A 19,702-nucleotide genomic window follows, 5' to 3' on the forward strand; every position below is an offset into this window, starting at 1 on the left:
GACCTGCCCTTATTTTGTATGTCTTTTATGTCATTTTGTGTCTCTTTATGGTTGGTTTTGCCCCTTTTTGTTGCTATTTTGTGTCTCCTTGCACTTATTATGCATCTTTTTGTGGTAATTTTTAGTGTCTTTGCCACCAAGGGAGCTGGGTAGAAAGTAGCCGAATGTGGTGGAGTTGGTCGCTTAAAAAAACAAAATTGGCCCTGGGTGGTGCCCAAGTGTTGCAATGGTGAGCAGAGCCGAAGTTGCCATGGAGGTCATGTCTGATGAATTTGAACAAAAGTAAACTTCTAAAGAAACAATTTTAAGGAAGTATCTTCACAGAACAAATGCGGTTGTTTTCTAAGGGGGAGCTGCACATAGAGCGTGCTCGAGGAGACGAGGTCCATGTGTGGACAAAGCAGATCGCATAGCGATTGAATGAGAAGGAGAGGAGGCTTGTCTCCGAGCTGGGGATGCTACTGTCACATTATCATAAAGAGGTGGAGCCTGGATATATTCTTAGAGAGTGAGAGACACATTCACAGAGAGGGAGAGAGCAGAGGGAGAGAGAGCAAAGATTAGCCTACATAAACTTTGGATAAGCCTATTTGTGAACGCCTAACGAAAAGACACTTTAATATTAATGCTCCTAATGGGACTCAATCTGTCTTCTTTATGGCATTTCTAAACCTTCATGGCAGCACTGTAATCTTCCCACAACATAGTTTGTGACTAATAGTTGTGTAATTGTATTATCTTGGGGAAAAAAACACGACTTGATTATTGTAATTATTTGTCTTGAGATCAAATATACTTGTGTTTAAATACTAGTTAATGTGGATACCATCAGAGACACTTTGTCAAATCTGATTATAGCTGAGTGCTTTCAGATAAAATGCAAAAACAGAGACTTGAAAAGATACTTGACTTAAGACAAGTGAATATTAAATCATGTCAATTTATAGCCTAGAGAAAGTGGCATATAGCCTAAACTCTGATGTATGCCAGGTATGAACTCAATGTCATGTAAATAGGAGTGTGAATTTAAACAAGAGTAAAAAAATGTCATGAATTGATGTAAAGGCTTTGACAGAAAGAAGATAAAAACCAATATTGTTTCTTCAAAGGTAAGAAAGCAAGCACAGTGTAATATAGGAAAAAGCACCTGCTAAATTACAAGTATATTCATATTTAATGTTTTACCCAAAGTAAATTGGTGGCCCTTTTAAAGGATTTTTACATGTGTTTAAATAATTTGTGTTGCACCTCATTACACGGGCAGATTTTGTGACAATGGACCCCTGGGCACAGATATGAAAAGGCCCCCAACACCTCTCAACCACCAACACCTGTTTTGCTTATCATTTTGGGAGGGGGGGGGGGGGGGGGGGCTGTGCTCGGGAGGCCCCGGGGGGGGGGGGCTGTGCTCGGTAGGCCCTTTCAGTAATCCATCCATGTCTCATTCCTGCCAGATGCCAATGTTGTGTCTTTATTGTAATATTGTTTGTTCTCCATCATAATATTAAAGCAACAAGAATCAGAATTTAAATAAAAAGCCTCCAAAAAAGAGTCAAACCAGAGAGATGAGACATTGTACAAAAGGGGCCAGGCGGGGGGGGGGGGGGGGGCAAGGCAATAACCTTGTCTTGACAAATTGACCCCTTTACCTGTTCCCTGTTCTGTTTCCTCATCCAGTCCACACACTCACACACACACTCACACACACACGTTCCCATCATTTACATATGGAGCTCGCAGTCCTTTCAAAGTGGCTTTCACGGAACATTGTGCTGATAATGATCTTGGTCGTGAGGGAGAGAGAGACACAGATCTCCAGAGACCATCTCACCATAAGACAAGGGGGAAGAGGATAAAACTCCGACTGTACTCCAACTCAAAGGACTTTAACACTCTTTCCCTCCCGACGCCCCCCTCTCTCTCTCTCTCCAATAAGCCCTCTTGTGTTTTTTAATTGGCAGAAATTAATCTTTAGGATGTAGATGGTAGATTTACATTCATTAAAAGTCAAGAGAGGAAGCCAGGCTTGATGCTAATCAAATCTGCTTAATTATGCTTAACATGAGTATCTCCAGGGGAAGAGAGAGAGAGAGAGAGGGAGAGAGAGAGATAGCTAACTCGAACTTTTTACTTTTTGCCTTTGATAACTCCTGCTGAGTATGGCCTTTTCCTTGCCAAAAAGAAATGTCACGACTCTCTTTCTCCATCTGTAGAAAATACACCGATAAAGCCATCAGTGTTAAGCAGAGCTGATTCATGTGGTAAATTCCCACCTTTAAGTGTTTAATATAGTGAAACATTCAGGTTTAACTCCCAAGCCAGTGCGCTGCAACTTTTTATGCCCGTGGCGACATCTGATGATGGATTTACTTTACACCTTTTTAGTCTGCAAAAGGTGGCATAACAAGGACCTGATGAGTAATATGCAAGCCGGAAGAAATGATTTGTGATTATAACCTTAGATGCTAGATTTTGTTTAATTTTTCATTTTAGTTCATCAGTCCACGGTCTGTTAAGCAACCACAGTGTTTTAGGAGAACCCTGTTAGCAGGAGGTTGCAGGATGCCCTGGTGGGAAGTGACTTTGTCTCACAACAGGAAGGTCACAGGTTTAATTCCTACAGCAGCTATTGTGCTTAAACTCCCATGAAATGAAACAATGAACCGATACTTGCTGCAAAATCTCTCCAGTTACTCAAGTATAAAAATACAGCGTACCGATCCACAGTTAAAGGGGAACATATGAAGGTGAGTTTACAGGTGTTGGAACAAACCAGTTGCCAGAATAAATGTTGGCAAAGTATGGATGTGTTAACTTCATATGTTAGTGGAATACGTTGAAACTTTGGCATGTCAACAACTTTGTGGTCAATGCATGGCTCGGTTAAGGCACAAAAAACACTTGATTGTTATTTAGGAAAAGGTCGTGTTTTGGCTCAAAATACCTGGATTTGGTGGCTAAAAAGCTACTGGAAACACAACGATGTGTCAGTGAAAAATAACCACTTTGCTGCACTATAGTTGCTAGTAGCTAAAGGCCCAGACACACCAAACCAAAATCGAAGAAGTAGTGGAGACGAAGGCAGACTGTTGCGTCACCCAACACTGTTTGTCTCACACTGCAAATTACAGTCAACAGTCAACTAGTAGATACATTCTGCACCTGTGTGAAAAGAAAATGAGTCTCCATACCAACAGCTGGCGGTAGTTTGTATTTGTTCTTCAAAAAGGGAAACTCAGGACACTAGTTAGCTGGTGAGCGCATTAACAACACAACACGATGCTAAAAGAACGATGGATATTTACCATGCACTAGTGTACAATTTCAACAATTACAAACCGTTTCTACAAAAGAGCTCAATGGCTAAAAAATAATCTCACCTCATATAACGATTTTGTTTTAATCTTACAAACTCTTGACTTAATCATTTGTTTACTTTCCTCACTTTTGTTTCACTTCTGGTACACTGTGTTAAACTGCCAATCAGAGCGATTTTACTGACTGATGGTCTCCAACAAAGATTAAACACGCTGAATCAGCCGAAATACAGCCGACAAGGGCTGACAAGGGCCAACGATCTGGGACACCCCGCAAAAATTAAGGCAACAGACGGACACGGACAGCCCAACATTGACCGACAGTCGACAGCCGACAGCCGACGGCCGACGGGTGTGTCAGGGTCCTTACACACATAAACCTCCAACCAAACTGTCAGGGTTCAAGTTGCATTATGGGTAACATAGGTGCCAGGTTTTGACAAGAAAGAAGAAGGCACTGTGAAAAAGGATTATATTTCCAACCCGTTCTCATTCCAAATTTGCCAAAATCCACCTTCTGCGGACCATGCTGCTTCATCCCACATGTACATTTGTTGATATCACAGTAACTGAATCCCGGAGCATAAACAGCTGATGCAGAAGGATACTTAAAACGTCATAGGAAGACACAAAAGGTCCTGACAGAGTTTGGAGTGAGAACGTGCGAATGATATTTCTGCCTCTGCAGCAGCGATTTAGATCCTTTTTTTAAGAACTGTCCATCGTCAATTTTACAATGTTATAGGAAAGCAGATGTCTGCTAAAGACTGTTAATTTAGATTCCACTTCCTCGGGCTGATCTATCTTGACCACCTGGGAAGATTCTCCCTTAAGTGAATATTACTGAGTTCATGAATTCTTTATATCTTCTTTGATTCCTTTAATTGCTCCAGAGCAGTGTGCTTCTTGCCTCGGTTCATGTTATTGTATCACATAGTCAGCTACTGCTAATTGAATGTTTTTGGTGAAAATGCATGACGTATTTGCCACTTTTTGCATGTTTATATCTCAGGTAAACTTGCTGATTAAATTAAAGATTCAACAGTCACATCTCATTTGAGTTGCCTGTCTGGAGCGATGCACTTGCCAGACATTTGAATCTCATTTCTGATGCCTTTTCCTTTCCATTTTAACTAAGAAAAAATACACTCAGCCTCCTTAAAGAACCCAAATCTTGTGTTTTAACAGTTCATATTCATTTTGCCATGATGCCATCGTGAGCCAAAGAGACAAAGATAATGTTCATGTTGTGTCGCTGTTTGAAAGCCAAGCTCTGGTCCTTTCCACATGTCTGTTTTGGCCAGTGAGCAGCAGAAGCATGAGGGAAATGTGTAGGTGGTTAGATCAGCCGATGAAGTGTAAATACCACTCAATCTGTTCTCATTAGAGGAGGAAAAACATACGAATCACTTCGCCTCTATTAAAAATGCCCCAGGGTCCTGGTTAAGTGTGTGTGTGTATGAGCATGCGAGTGTGCGGTTGTGTATGTGGCTGTGTGAGAGAGAAGGAGGGGGGCTGACAGAATGATGTTTTGGCATTTGTGTCTGCAGAGGGGATCTGAAATGCCACCACCATCAACGCTGCTTAATTCTCAGAAACACACTCTTAATCTGAACAGACAATCCGTTCCGACAAGCCACTGTTATGGTTCAAATCAACTTGGAGTGAAGGGTGCGTGTGTGTGTGTGTGTGCTCTTGTGAGTGAGAGTGTATGTCATTGTGTTTTGGTATGTGATTAGTGTGTGTATGTGTGTGTGCCCGTCTCCAAATGTGTGTGTATGACCAAGATATCACACATCCATTGCACATTCCCCTATGATAATGTGGATTGATTATGGATATGATAATGAGAGGCCGGCGCGGCGTCGCGACCTTCACAAGGTCTAATTGAAACAAGCGTTGGTCCTCCGAAGCACTTATCAAGTCACACAGCACATCATTAATCACGGAGAATACAAGCTGTCACTGTAACACACATGCACACACACACACATACACACACACTCACACACACACATATTCTCTATTTTTCTGTTTTTCTAACACACACATGCTCTCTCTCCTGTCTCTTCTCTCCCTCTCTTTCTCTTAAACACACACACACAATGCAAGCTGTCACTACAATATGCCTGGCATTGTCTTCTTTTAAGGAGAGTGGACAGCTAGTCCACCCTCCGTCTCTATTTTCTACAAGAAAAGTTGGAAGAACAAACAGGCTGTTGGAGTTAAACCTTGAAAAAAAAAAAAACAAGAGAGGGAATGTTAAACAATTCAACAAACATGAACAGCTGTTGCCTTCAACCAAACTCGCCTGAAATTGAATTAACTCAAGTTGTTTTACTACCTGCTTTTATTGGAAGACAATTTAACAACCAAATGTGATTCCAATGTCTGATTAAGGCGGCATATGGTGCCTACCTGTTAAACACAACATGCTCAACACCAGCTTAACGCCTCAGTGAGCCACTCGAATAAACTAATAAGCCCAATATCATATTAGTCATTACATAGTCCAACACACAAAATTCCAATCTGATAAAAAAGGTGGTTTCATTATCATCATCACTGGGAAAACACAAGGGAGCTTGCACGCGCTGCGTCGATGCCATCGCCAACTTTGTTAATTGTTATTCAATTAACTGCTTTTGTTAATGAAACCAATTAATACTTTAAAACAAGCAGGGAGATATATGATTATTATGCATCTATGCAGAAGACAGCTAATTACAACTGTAAATCAATCAATTCTACATTAATCAGCTTGGAAAATGTCCAAAAATAACAAAGTCACTAAAAGACTTTGGAAGTTTTTTTTTAACATATTTTGATTGCCATGCTATTATCCCGTCTAATGATTGTTAACGATCCTTTAAAGAGTTTATGATCCAATTTTCTTGCTGTGAATTTAATTGGGACCTAAATAGTATAATCTTGCGGTGTTAAAGTGCGGCCTGTATGCAATCAAGGGTGGTGTACTGGAGGAAGATCTAACAAGGTCACAGAGCTGCTCTCAGGGCAAATACAGTCAGTGAAGAATGAGGGCCGGACAGGCTCGATCTGCTACAGAAATATTCATATATCTCTCACGTCAGTGCTACAATACAGAGCTATATATGTAGAAACTCTTTAGGATATACGCTGCTGCAGGGTGTCAATAATTGTGTTTCAAGGAATTAAGAATATGCTGCTGTTTTTTGATTTAGAGAGGAAGACTGACTTTTGTCAGACTCTTCAGTGCAAGCAGAAATACCATGATACTTCTTTACAGTAAAAGCTCCGCTTTCGAAATTGTACTCAAAGCAGAACTATGTAACCTTTAAAAGAGCACAATCTTCCTTTTATAAATTTAAGCTGCACAGTCTGTTAAAGCTAAAGCTGTTAAAGCCAGAGCTAATTCCACCTTTTTTTTATGTACTATTGGGTGGTTAAATCTACTGTATAATGATGCATATTTTAAACTCTTAATCAGCAAAATAACTTTAGCTGCCAAATAAATGTAGTGGAGTAAACAGTACTTTATTTCCCCTTGAAATAGAATGCACTATAAAGTTGCATACAATTAAAATACTGAAGTGAAGTACAAGTACCTCTGGATTGTACATAAGTACATATTTTTTGTGTGTGCAGTTGCAGCGGTGAAAGGGTAAGGCAGATTATGACACAGCGGGCCCCTGGCCCTGGATGCATAAAAGCCCACCCACACACCACCCTGGAAAGACAGGTACAACATGCTGTTATTGTCCCGTAGATAAACTGAGGGGATAGAAACACTCAGTAAAAATGCATCATGATGGTTCCTTTGTTGCATCTTCAAAATAAATGTTTATGCCAGGGGTCAGCAACCTTAGACTGACCCTGGGAATGCAGATTTGGTCAGTTACGGCCCAAAGCTCTGGAGCACACTGCCTATAGATATCAGAGACACCACCTCGCTATTTTATTTTAAAAAGAAAACTAAAAACTTATCTCTTCACTTTAGCCTGTATCTAGTTCTGACTTAACTGCTTTGTATTTTGCTTCGCACTTACGCACTGCTGCACCTCTTTAAAAAGTTGTATTTTCCTTGATTTTATACACTCTATTTTCATCTTTACTTTCATTTTTATTATCTCAATGGGCTTTATTTTCCATTTTAAGTTATGCATTCTTTTTATCCCTTTTTATCTTACTTTTACAAGTATTATCAAGTGGGTTTTACCCATGTGAAGATGCATTGTATGCATTCTGTTCTGATCTTATCTTATTTTTACATGCAGGTTTTATTATGTCTTCATGACTTCTGTCTTTTCATGTGAAGCACTTGGTGCATGTATCTTCTTTGTTGTAAAGCACCCTGTGCTGCATTTCTTGTATGAAAGGTGAGCCACAAATAAAGTTTATTATTATTATTATTATTATTATTATTATTATTATTATCATTCTTATTATTATTATTATTATTATTATCATTATCATTATTAATAATAATATTTGAGGAGCAAGGATTAACATTACATTGACACGGCACACTGATTAATAAGAAAATTAAAAGATGGAACTTCACATTAAAAAAAGTTAACGTGGTTTAGGCTATTCCTTCAGTTTTTCTTTTTTAGGGCTCTTTTTAGGAGGAGCTCTGTTAATGACATGAATGACTAAGCCCTTTGACTCAAAATTGAAAGTTAATAACAGCGACTTCAATCAAACGCTCTAACATAGGGGCCCCCTGACCCCTGGGCCGGGGCCCAGGCTTGTCCCGTATGACACCCATGCATTTGTTTGAGGAAAATATATTAAGTAATTCAGTTCAAGTGTGATGCCTTTTTTGGACCATCCCATGTGAAAATAAGACACTGTATTTTTATAACCATCTTTCAGTGTTCCTGGTGCAAAACAAAACATGGAAAAGCAAAAAATAAATAAATAAAACATCCCAAATGAACACCTACACAAGAGACTACCAAACATTTGCAGAATATCTCAATAAAGAGCCCTCTTTTTATGTATAACTTCTAAAATATGACAAAGAGCTGTCTCTACAAATCCAATCTGCCACAAAACTTTCCTTCTTAAAACACAGCTCTTTTATATTTTTTAAATAAAGCTCCAAACAGAACAAAACAACACGTCAGAAATAAAGTCCAAAAACTTAAAATTCTAGCCCTGAAATTATCATATAATTTGCAATCAAAAATGAAATGGACATAACAAACAAAGCCTTGTCTCTGCAGGGAGACCATTAGACCTGCCTGTTTATGGCTAATGGTAATTAGTAACCTAAATATAACAGTACACAGACATCTTTGACTTTTGGTTTCACTCTCCTTCTGCTTGTTTTCATGAGGCATTATGTTTGTAATTTAAGTTTGTGCAAACATCAACAGACCATCTATCCTTTATGCATAAAGAACTTCTAATCAGTCCAGTCTAATTATTTTTTATAATATCCATTGCGCACACCTGAACTGTAATCTTTCACTTTTAAATGAGACTGCCCTCATTTATCAGAAAAATAATCCTCAGCCGGGGTAATTATCAGACGTACAAACATAAACACCCTCAGAAGTTCAGATGCGTGGACCTGCTTAAGTTTATACAGTCATGTGACCTGACCAGTGGCCTAGTTGAACACCTCTTAGATGTTTATGCATATATGGACGCTAATCTCTCAGTCAGGACTATGGGATTTGAGAATATTTTGTTTTATAGAGATCAAAGTAGCCGGCTAAGATCAGGAGAAACCCTTCAAACACATCAAACGGGGAGCAATGCATCCTGAATCCCACGCCCACAGTAGCCAATCAAGCCGTGCATAACTCTTTGTGAAAGGAAAGGATTCTCAATGTGGGTCTCCCCTCCGTCAACATCTCCTGCAGCTCACCCCCCACGGAGGCCAGGGGTTGTTCGGGCTCACGAGCTATCAAGGAGAGCCACTGCGCCGTATCTGTATGCCTCTCATACTTGGCTAACACGATGCTGGTATTGAGGAACAGAGAGATACTGTGTTAAGAGATCAAAGCGGCGGTACAGAGATTTAGACTCACAGCCCGTCAGTCAAGATGGCGAGACAAAGCAGAAAAAGACAGAAATGCTTACACACACACACTCTCCTGCTCGCTCGCTGCCTTTCTCTGTGGTGTGCCTGTGAGGGGTGAGGCGTGACTGTCAGATGGCTTAGGGGGCTACTCATTTGTAGACATCTACAGCGCTGCAGGAACACCTAAACTCTCTCACACACACAGAGGGACACACACACATTCAAAAAGATACTGATTCAAGCCCTTTCGGATGAGAGGTCGCGTCTAGCCTGTATATTGGCCTGTGGAGGAATGTTCTGTGCTCTCAGCATTTTCCCTCGTCTCGAAGATGAATAGAGCTATTTCACAGACGGTGGAGAAACAAAACAATGCTCTGTGTGGTTAGACATGATGTAGGGGGCTTCGTTTCTGGTTGATCAAAGAGGGCTTTTTTGTCAAGTTTGCAATAAATCGCAAATACTTTTTTTGTAGATAGAGAATGGACATAAAGGGGAGGTGTAAGATTTCAGTTGAACAGGACATCCTGCTGTAAAGAATGACCCTTGTTTGTGTCTTTTGTACATGTTGATGTGATCACCCCTGCACAGTTTGTGTTTGTATCTTTGTCCCTTTCACCTAGTGTGACAGGAAAGATCATTTCCTTTGTAAAATCCCTCTGAAAAATGCCAGGTCCTATTTGAAAGCCTGTAAGAATTACATCACTTCGGAAAAATGCTTTTTGTTCTACAATGGGATCAAAAAGACAGCAACGTCACGATTAATTAAAAAAAGGAAAAATGTGATTTAAATAGAAACGATAAAATAACGGCATTCAGTTGCTCTTGAAAAAGGAAAACTATGCAGTATGAAACTTGCAGTTTGAGCGTGACACCATTAAGGACCTATACCTCGGTTAAGAATGACACAACACCACCTTGTGGTCGTTGCTTGTAACATTTTAATTTTTGTTCCATCATAGACGGATAATGGAAATGGCGAAAGGATTAAGTTGAAAAATGCATTACACAAAATTAAAAACAATTCATGACAAATGAGATGTTTCTAAACATCATAAAAAAAACATTTCCTCATGAAGAGTGCAACACAAGCAGACTATCAGAAATAAGAAGTATGCTCTCAAATTAAGGCAGGATGTCAATGCGATTACCACTGTGAACCTAGAAGTGGCTGTAGGAGATCTTGCAAGCAAATCTGAAGCAGCATGACCTTGTGTTGGGAGACAACTTGTGTTCAGGAAGAGGACTGAGGTTGAAAGCTCCACACAAAAACTTGAGACACAAGTCAAAGCACAAAACGGGAGCAGTCAGTCACCAAGGACACGCAAAGGACAGAGTGCCGACACACGACAAGTCCGACTGGCTGGAGAGCCCATCGTAGGTACAGATCCAGGAACAGGGCATCATACCATTACAGTTCAAACTGAGTAGATCAGGCTGCAACTTCAGTTAGTGCAGTTTTCAGAGGCCTGAAAGAAAAAATAAATATTAAGTAGTACTAATAAATCATCATGATTAATTACTGTAAAACTTTATGTAATAGCCTGGTCTATAAATCGATAAACTTAACATGCTTTGATTTGGGACAGGCGTCTAAATGGGACAGGCTTTTAATTCCTTTGGCACAAAACTGTGGCTCAGAGAAGATGGAAATACAATCAAACTACTTATTTAACCATTTGAGACCTGAGCAAATTGGCTTTATTTTATTGAAAAATGTAGGAAGAAGCTAATGAGCAGCAAAAGATATGACCCAGAGGTTAACAAGAAATCTGTGAAAAGTACATGAAAATGACCTGAGAATTTGCCAAAAAAACAACAAGAAATTACCTGAAAAACAAAGCCTAAAAGTTATAATAACTCTGTAAAATAATGTTAAATATATAATTATAAATATAGTTCACTGAACATTTATCCTCACCTTTTTCTGAAAATAGTCTTCTGGATCTACTTATTGCTTTTTGCGTCTCTTTTGTTTCCTATGAGGATAATACTGTTTTCTTTGGTGTTCATGGTTTCAGTAACATTAACTGAATTATTGAATTTTACAGAATCTTGTACATGTGGGTTGCCTACCTATATCGAGTTTAAACATATATACACATTGTATGCATGATCTAAGCAGCTAACTGAGGTTATCTCCAGCAGGTAGCCAACAACCCGGCTTTCTACATCCAAAGAACTTCTATAAAAATGAACTGCATGGCAACCGGACCAGGCCTGTAATTGAGACAGGCCTGTATTTGTCAAAATGTGTTGTCACACCCAGCTAGTGAAGGGGACTGAGCGTTTAATTGGGACTTGGCTTTTATTTGAAGCTTTATGGTAAATGATCACTTTACCGTCTTATTTTTTTAATCGAGTAACACCTGCTTTATCGACAAACTACAACTGTGCACAGGATACATTTGTTTGCAAAACTGAGAGAAGAGAAATGGGAGGGAAATGATGGCTGACAGTTTGATATATGTGGAAAAACACAAAAGTTACACCAAAACAAATGCTAGGAAATCACATTATGCATATTTCACTTTTTCCTGGCTCTCTGTGATGACAACTCCCTCTCTTGCCTGGATGTTAAGATATTTTCCGATTACCAGTTCTTTTCAATGGAGACAGAAATATTTCCGTCATGATGCAGTCACTCAGAAGATCTAAGTCCCATTTTACAAGTATTATCTTGCCATCTTGTTTAGCAGAAAAACAGATATGGTGATTCACGAGTGCATGTGCTCATGAAAAAAATTCTCAGATGGTGACATGAGAGGTGGCAAAATTCAACAGTGCAAAAAGAACAAAACTCAAGCAGTATGGTATGTTAGGAGAGGGAGATGTTTTGACTGCTTTAACTTGTGTGATTTATATTAGGTTACGGTAAGTTTTCTGGAAAATCAACAGACTTTGTATGGATATAATAACGAGACATCTTTCTTGGCTATTTGACTAAATACCTTCAAATCAAAATACCTCATCATATCTGTGCATAAAAATCCAGGATTGCTGTGAAACGTTTGTGCTAATAAATATGAAACATTTCTTAATGTTCGCCATGGCATAATACACCCAGAGATCCCTCAATGTTGGCGGCATGGCTGAATGTCTGAAGACATCACCCAAACCTGTACCATCTCACCGGAAACATTCATATCTTATCGCTTTGTTAAAAGTTTTACATTTCATGTCATGGCTGTGATACCAAACCACGATGCAGACAGCAGCGGCAGGTAGTTCAACTTATTTTCAGCGCTGGTATAGGCTGTTTTATTTGTTTTGCCCTGTTGTATGATATGTGCTATACAAATAAAGCTGCTCTGCCTATTGGCCTCAACTAAACATCTGAATAAGAGTTAAAACTATTGGTGAATTCATTAATTAGCAGATCAACAGAAAATGTATGATAATTTCAATTATCTATAGGTTGTAAGTGAGTAATCCAATAAAAATGCCAAACACACTACACACTGGCTACAGATTCTAACGTGAGGATTTTTGCTTTTCTTCCTGTTCAATGATTGGAAATTAAGTTTGTTAATTTCACTGTTTGTGGTTTAAGAGTTTAAGAATTATCAAGACACTACGTTTACATCTGGTATTTTCACTTTGGCAGTTATTGCTCTGTTTCTGTACCTTGAGGGTTTCAGAAGCTTTTCGCAGTTCTTTGATGACTGCAGACAAAGCTTCTGGGTTGATGCCCTGCTCACACAGTCTCACACATATGGACAGAGACTCCATGTCCAAACCTGTGTTCAGCAACCTCGAGATCTCCAGCAGCACTGTTGGAGAAAGAGAATGAAAAGTTACTCTAGTTAGGATAAATATTCTAGTGACAACAAGACAAAAACTGACTTCTGCACAATGCACTTATCAGAATCAGAATATGGTTTACTGACAAGTAACAGTAGATTTTAACTTTCAAGGAATTTGCCTGGGTGTTTAGTGTATACAATAAACATTTTAAGATTAAATTGAAATAAAGGCAAAGTAGTGCAAAAGTCAGCAACACCAATACAGAGAAGGTAAAAATTAAATAACCATGAAATAGTGGATCATATATGCACAATTTAACTATCTTAAAATGAGAGAGCTGTACAATTTAGTTCAGTATGTGCAAAGATATCGATCAGGGAATCAAAAATACTTCATTGATGATCCCAGGGGGGAACGGTGGTTCATTACAGTCCCTCTGATGTAAAGCAGAAATAAGAAGCATGATGTAAAAATATAAAAATACAATGTGTGCAATGTGCTACAATATAAACACCAGCATGTAACTTTAAAAAAATATAAATACGACTAGTAAGCAGAAATATATAAATATTTGACTTGTGCTACAATCAAATGTATAAAACTAGTATGCAAAGTTATAGATATAAAAATACACGTATAATGCTACAATGTACGACACATTATATACATAAGCAAGAATAAGAAATAATACGTGCAACATATCTTAAATATACATTCAGGAGTGGGAAGACTATTGCACAGTTGAGTATTTACAGAGTATTGGTGTAGTTGAATTATTACACCAATTATTGTAGAGTTAAGACAGTGTTTCTGAGAATTATTGCACCGCAATACAATTACAAAGAAGTTAAGGGTTAGAAAAAAACATTAGCAACTACATCTAAAAATTTTCAAACACAGAATCTGCTGCATGTGTAAAAATAAAATAAATATTTACCGTCCATCGTCTCGCGGACTGCATTTAGGTTAGCATTTGCTGCACTTGCCATAGTGTACTGTGGATAGAGTTAGCCGCAGCCTGCTAGCAGACGGCTAACAAAAACACTTGAAGAGATCTCTGACGGGATGCAATACAAAGTTTTTTAAAACAGTTCAGTCAGATGTTAAAAGTTTCGTTTTCATGTTAGATACGACTGCAAAGACAACAAAAACGCGTTCAATAAGGGACAATATTAGCAGCTAGTTAGCTACACCGAGTGCTAAGCTCGCGAACGAAACCGTAGAAGGAAGTGACGTCGTTCCTTCATTGATTGGTTCCCGAGGACTTCCTGCGGCGTTCCTATTGGCTGGCGGGCCGTGTAGGCGAAATTGAAATAAACGTTTGAACACTGTAGCTGCTGATTGTTTGCCGACTCTTCAATGAAGGTTGTTTTTAGCTGTTTGCCCAAAGTCCTGGCTCATTAACAGTCGTAAGTACCAACGCCAGAACATTATATGTGCAATATTTAAACGTACTTTTATGTTTTTACGTAAAAGTGGTGTGTTATTGAAGAGGCAAGGAGGAAACGCTGTGACCAAATTTCTTCCACATTAGCTGGTTCGAAGGCTTGTTAACGCTATAGAAACAGAGAAAGTAACAGCTAACCTACCAAACTAAACATCTGACCTACTTTACAACGAAAAAGAGACTGTTGTTTGAGTAACTATGTCTGAAATATCATTTTTTTTTCTGATACTGACTGGATTTTTTAGGTAAAATGGGGGACCACATTGAGCTACAGATCACTCCAGAGACTCCAGGCAGGCCATCCATCAGAAACCCCTTTGAAAGTCCCAATGACTACCACCACCTCCATGAACCTCTGGTGCCAAGCCCATCTGTCTTCAAGTCCAAGCCTTGTAAAGCTGTAAGTCTGAACACACCTAAAATACTTTAGACCTACAAACCATGTGGCACAGACACACATCTCTTCCTGCAAATATCTAAATGCTGTGTTTTGTCCAATATTTCTGCTCTGCTAATATGCAGTCTTTTACTCACTTCTTCATTTGCCTCACTCAGACTCCACCCAAGTTCAACTGGTCTATTGATGAAATGGCCAGTCTTCTCCCAGTGCACATAGACCCAGAGGAAATCCAGCGACAGTCCTTCTACCTCAGTCAGACAAGGTATGTGATAAAGTAATATCTCAATGTGTTACATGTGGAGAACAAATTGAAGATGGTGGAGAATTTAAAGTGGCTTTTTTTTTCTTCTACCAAACATCTAGGATGGACTCTGACATTGAGGAAAAGCGTCAGAATGCAATTGAGCAGGTACGCTATTCAAAAATAATCATAGTCTTTAGTGACGGAGAAGTAAGGGTCAACAGATTATCAGCCTGGACGATATTTAGCATTTTATTTGAATGATTGGTGATCAAATTAATTAATTAAAAAGTGCAAAGAAAGTGTCAGCATCAAAGCCTCTGGGAGCTATTTTTATCTATTTGTTTTTTATTACATTTTCATTTAACTTTATTAAAAAAAAAGTTGCAAGGAAATTGCTGTAAATGATGTTAAACATTTGCCAAAGGCATTTTAAAAAAGTTTTGTATTGGAGTTTGTTATATTCCAAATTTTAAGTATTGACAGAGATGTTTTGTTTTTATTGTAAATGCATATTGGTTCCAAGTATCAGTTATTGGTCTCATTAACTAAATAATCGGTGTCGGCCCTGAAAAACCAATATTGGTTGACCGCGACAGAGAAGTCCATTAATTGAAGATTTATTGATTAATTTTGTAATTATGTCCTTTGTCTGTCCCCCAATAAAGTTTTTCACCAAAGGAGCCATCGTGCCCTCGCCCTGGGCAGCACCAGACACCCGTAAAGGCCCTCAGGTTTATACAAAAAGTAAGTCATGTTATTGTTTCTATTCATTTTTCATTTGTAAAAGTCTTATTGTCATACATTTCATGTTGTATTGTTGTTTTGTACATTAAACTTTTAATGTTTGTGTTACAATATTGTGTCTTTGCACTTGTAGGTTTTAAGTCTTCAGTGATTGCAGAGGAGCCAGAAAAAGTCTCAGGTTTGTGTCTTCTTTGAGAGGGTTTGAAATAACTTTCCTCTCTTTTCCTTCTTCATTTACTAACTTGTTTTTCATCTCTCTACATTATGTTTCTCATACAGTTGCTTGTCAGACAACTCTTTCGTTACCTTTGGCTTTTGATTTGGAGAAAATACTAGGTAAGCCTCCAATAAATGCCAGCACAATAAAATCACTTATGACTTTGTGTTAAACATCAGGTCATCATGTTTGTCTGTTTTTTCCCTCTCCACAGGGGATTATTACCGCTATGACGAACCATGTGATGCTGTGCAGGAGAGTCTCAGTTCCTCCTCCTTAAGACGAAAACTCTTCCTCGATGGCAGGGGCTCTTACAGCGGCTCTGACAGCTCCAGTCCGCCAAGTCCAGAGAGAAGCCACACCAGGCAGGAGAGGCTTTCTCTAGACCGAGGAGAGGGAGCTGTGGGAGGGGCAGCAGGTTCAGAGGGAGACGCTTTATCATCGATCTTTTCCTCACCTTTGTCCTGTGGTGTGTCGGCTCCGACTCCCTCTACGGTGAGTCGAGTGGAGGGATGCAAATTGTATTTATTTTGATTATCCATCTTCTGGTCATTGACTGATCTTGGCAGCTTGAGAGTACTGCAGATTTTGGTCCTGCTCATATGCATTTACTTCACAATTAACATTTTTTCTGAAAATGATTTTTATCAAGAAGTTACAATCAAGTTACACTGTTTTTTAAATATTTATTGTATTATTTTAAAAAAAATTTAGTTATTGTTAAATATACTACTGTCACTTGTCTTAACTACAGGGTCAGTTCTCATCCAGTCCCATCCAGCACGGCTGCTTCCGGGACTGCAGCCTGGGCAGCATCACCAGTCCTCTTTTCCCTGACAGGTCGTCTCCCGCTGGCCTCATCTCCCCCACAATTTCTCCTATTCTTGCACATGCAGCACGCACACCCATATGTTCAGGTACACTGTTTGTTTTGTAACTAATCACCAAAATGTGAAAAGCAGAAAAAAATGTTTTCATGATAGGGTTTTTACGACACAAGATACTTTTAAAAACGACATTGGGATGATGTCAACTAAAGTTTCTTCTGTCCGAATCTTTCTTTAGCTGAGAGGAGACAGCAGAGCAATTTGACTCCACACGGCGCTCCCCTGGACATAGATGGCACTACCTGCAACGAGAGCCCATTTGTGGAGGGTTGCTCGCCTATACGTAGCTGCTCCCCACACCAGCACCACTGCTACAACGAGCCGCAGCACAACGCCAGACCCAAGCCCCGACCTAGAGTCCGCTGCTGGGCCTCCCCTCCCCTCATCTCCCCAATCCTCAACCCTAAGCTGCAAGACAATCCGGAGGCTGAGGACCAAATCTCCTTCTCCTCCCCCTCCTCCTCCTCCTCTTCTCTCCCTGCTATGGAGCTAGATCCATCGTCGCCCCTGGTCCGTGACGCCCACCCCGCTGACACAAAGAGAGTTAGCCTGGAACCTATGGAACCTGTGAAAATGGAGGAAGGCAAGGAGACGGAGATAGAAGGGCAGCTGGAGGATGAAGAGGAAGAAAGCGGAGGGCTTTCTGGACAGCTGACCAGCTCTCGTATGGGCAATGTGTCGGTTACAGAAAGCTCTCAGATGTTTGTGTCTCTTCTGGCAGAAGGAAGCAGCATACGTTACGATTCCAGCATGCAGGTTTGTGTGAGCAAGTTCATCCAGACAGAATTAAGAGCTACTTTGTTCTAACTTACTCCTGTATGGACTGATTCTCATCTGTTATTTTATATCGATGTTTGTCTAACTGAATATTTGCAATGGCTTTTTCCGTGTTCAGGTGGACAGCGGGTACAACACTACCTCGGCAGGCACTGCCAGTCTTATAGATGGCCTCGGCTCAGACTGTCACAGTAAAGAGTCCTTCAGTTCAAACCTGGCAGAAGAACCTCTTCAACTTAGTCGACACACTAAAGTAAAGGTGAGTTCAAGGCTCACTAATGCTCAATGTTAGATACGGACACAGGAAGAGCCTTCTGTCCATTCTCTTTGTTCTTGTCGCCTGTATTGGCGTGAGGATACGGACGAAACATAGCAGTGCCACCATAAATTGTGTAACATAAATTGGATGGTAGCAAAGGAAAAGTGAAGTGATTATAAAGGAAACTAGTGACCTCTAGTGGATGTATCCATGCCAATGTAAAGGAAGTATGCAAGTGTGTGGGCAGGGACTGTTGGCAACATTTTAAATAGACATATCTATTTTTATACGTAAAGTTACAATACATAAGCCTTAAGTTAACCTTTTACAAACAAACACAGGCTTCTGGATTCTTATAGTTTCTTATAGTTTAAAATGCATTACTGAAAGTATCGTGCAGACTTCACTAACAGTATTGTGCATGCTACGAGGTTTTATTTGTGTCTTTTAGTTACTTTTTTCTTTTCTTCTCACCAAAGTACTTTTCTTTTTTTTTTTTACAGGTGTTTTATCCTCACCACTGAGCCATCTGATTGATGCATTTAAAGGGACACCTCATTCAGTGGAAGCTTATGATGATTATTTTGCAATCAAATACAACAAAGTTTACACTATGTTTTGGAGCATTTATGTTGCAGTAATTTGTTTAGGGTGAATGGGGTCAACTGTTTAATGCAGTATGAACTGAGGGTCTTTTCACAAGTGGTTATTAGTTCTTTTTAAAGTTCAAGTTGTCAGACTGAAAGCAGAAGCTCTGCTATAGTATGTTTAAAAACAGGTTAGAAGGGAGAAGATCTAAATCCCACTGTAAGACACTGAAAAGCTGTAATTATAAGTCAACAGTTCTTTTTTGGCCCAGTATAAACTGATGTAATAAGGGGGAAGGAAAAAAAATGTCAGTTCTGTGTCAAACTTGCACAACAGTAACCTCCTTGAATGCTGTATTGATGCTGATGTCATTTCAGTTTTTATTTGGTGCTAATCTGATGGACTTGATAGGTCCTCACTTTCAGATGACATTTGATTTGTACTGTATTTATCTTTTTATAAAACAGTTTATCATGTTTTCATATGATGAAAGCTTTTTCTTTTATTGAAGAATTGTTAAAATTCAGGTTACTTGTGGATATTATTTGGATTGTCAGAATATTTATTCCTGAATAAGATGCACTGAATAATGCCACTAGCAAATCAAAAGCTGATTGAGCCTTTTTTTTCTTTTACATACTTAAAGCATGGGCTGGATCGTTGTCACATTAAATTAACTTGAATTCCTTGTGTGGTTTGAGAAAGTAGTGTTTATTTTTATTATTGTCCTTTTTTTCTACAATTCATTGTATGTGTTTTGGTCCAGAAATAAGACTTATATTTTAGGGTCTGCTTCAAATAATTAATTTTGACTATCACTCCATGTAACTGCATTTTGACAGTTCTCAAAATTTTGGTTCATAGTTCTTTTCAAAGGATTTAAATAGCTGTTCTATATTTTTTTTTTTTTTTCAAAATAACTGGATATTAATTTAGAAAGGCTAATGAGGAATACTTTGAGCAGATGTGATAAGATGTGTTTTTTATATTAATTTAAAAAAAGTTATTGCTGTCAGTATTTGTGAACCATTTTCTGTCTAAGTACTTTAACAGATTAGTATA

General features: G+C 39.0%; 1 protein-coding gene across 1 annotated transcript; it reads left to right on the forward strand.

The window, feature by feature from the left end:
• Positions 1–14,394: 14,394 nt before the first annotated feature.
• Positions 14,395–19,327, forward strand: bora (bora aurora kinase A activator). Its single transcript, XM_042501795.1, has 12 exons — positions 14,395–14,486; positions 14,770–14,924; positions 15,080–15,186; positions 15,288–15,333; positions 15,834–15,912; positions 16,046–16,090; positions 16,192–16,248; positions 16,344–16,624; positions 16,884–17,046; positions 17,195–17,772; positions 17,912–18,052; positions 18,556–19,327. Exons 2-12 carry the CDS (start codon positions 14,775–14,777, stop codon positions 18,574–18,576), a joined length of 1,668 nt encoding a protein of 555 aa, XP_042357729.1. The 5' UTR covers positions 14,395–14,486; positions 14,770–14,774; the 3' UTR covers positions 18,577–19,327.
• Positions 19,328–19,702: the final 375 nt, after the last annotated feature.

This window comes from Plectropomus leopardus, chromosome 15, assembly GCF_008729295.1.
Source record: "Plectropomus leopardus isolate mb chromosome 15, YSFRI_Pleo_2.0, whole genome shotgun sequence".
Classification (NCBI taxonomy): Eukaryota; Metazoa; Chordata; class Actinopteri; order Perciformes; family Serranidae; genus Plectropomus; species Plectropomus leopardus.

Excerpts from the sequence above, each read along its gene's own strand:
- bora (XM_042501795.1), top strand. The coding sequence starts at position 14,775 with ATGGGGGACCACATTGAGCTACAGATCACTCCAGAGACTCCAGGCAGG. Across the intron at positions 16,091-16,191 it reads GGAGCCAGAAAAAGTCTCAG|TTGCTTGTCAGACAACTCTT; the intron begins GTTTGTGTCTTC and ends TTTCTCATACAG. Across the intron at positions 18,053-18,555 it reads GTCGACACACTAAAGTAAAG|GTGTTTTATCCTCACCACTG; the intron begins GTGAGTTCAAGG and ends TTTTTTTTACAG.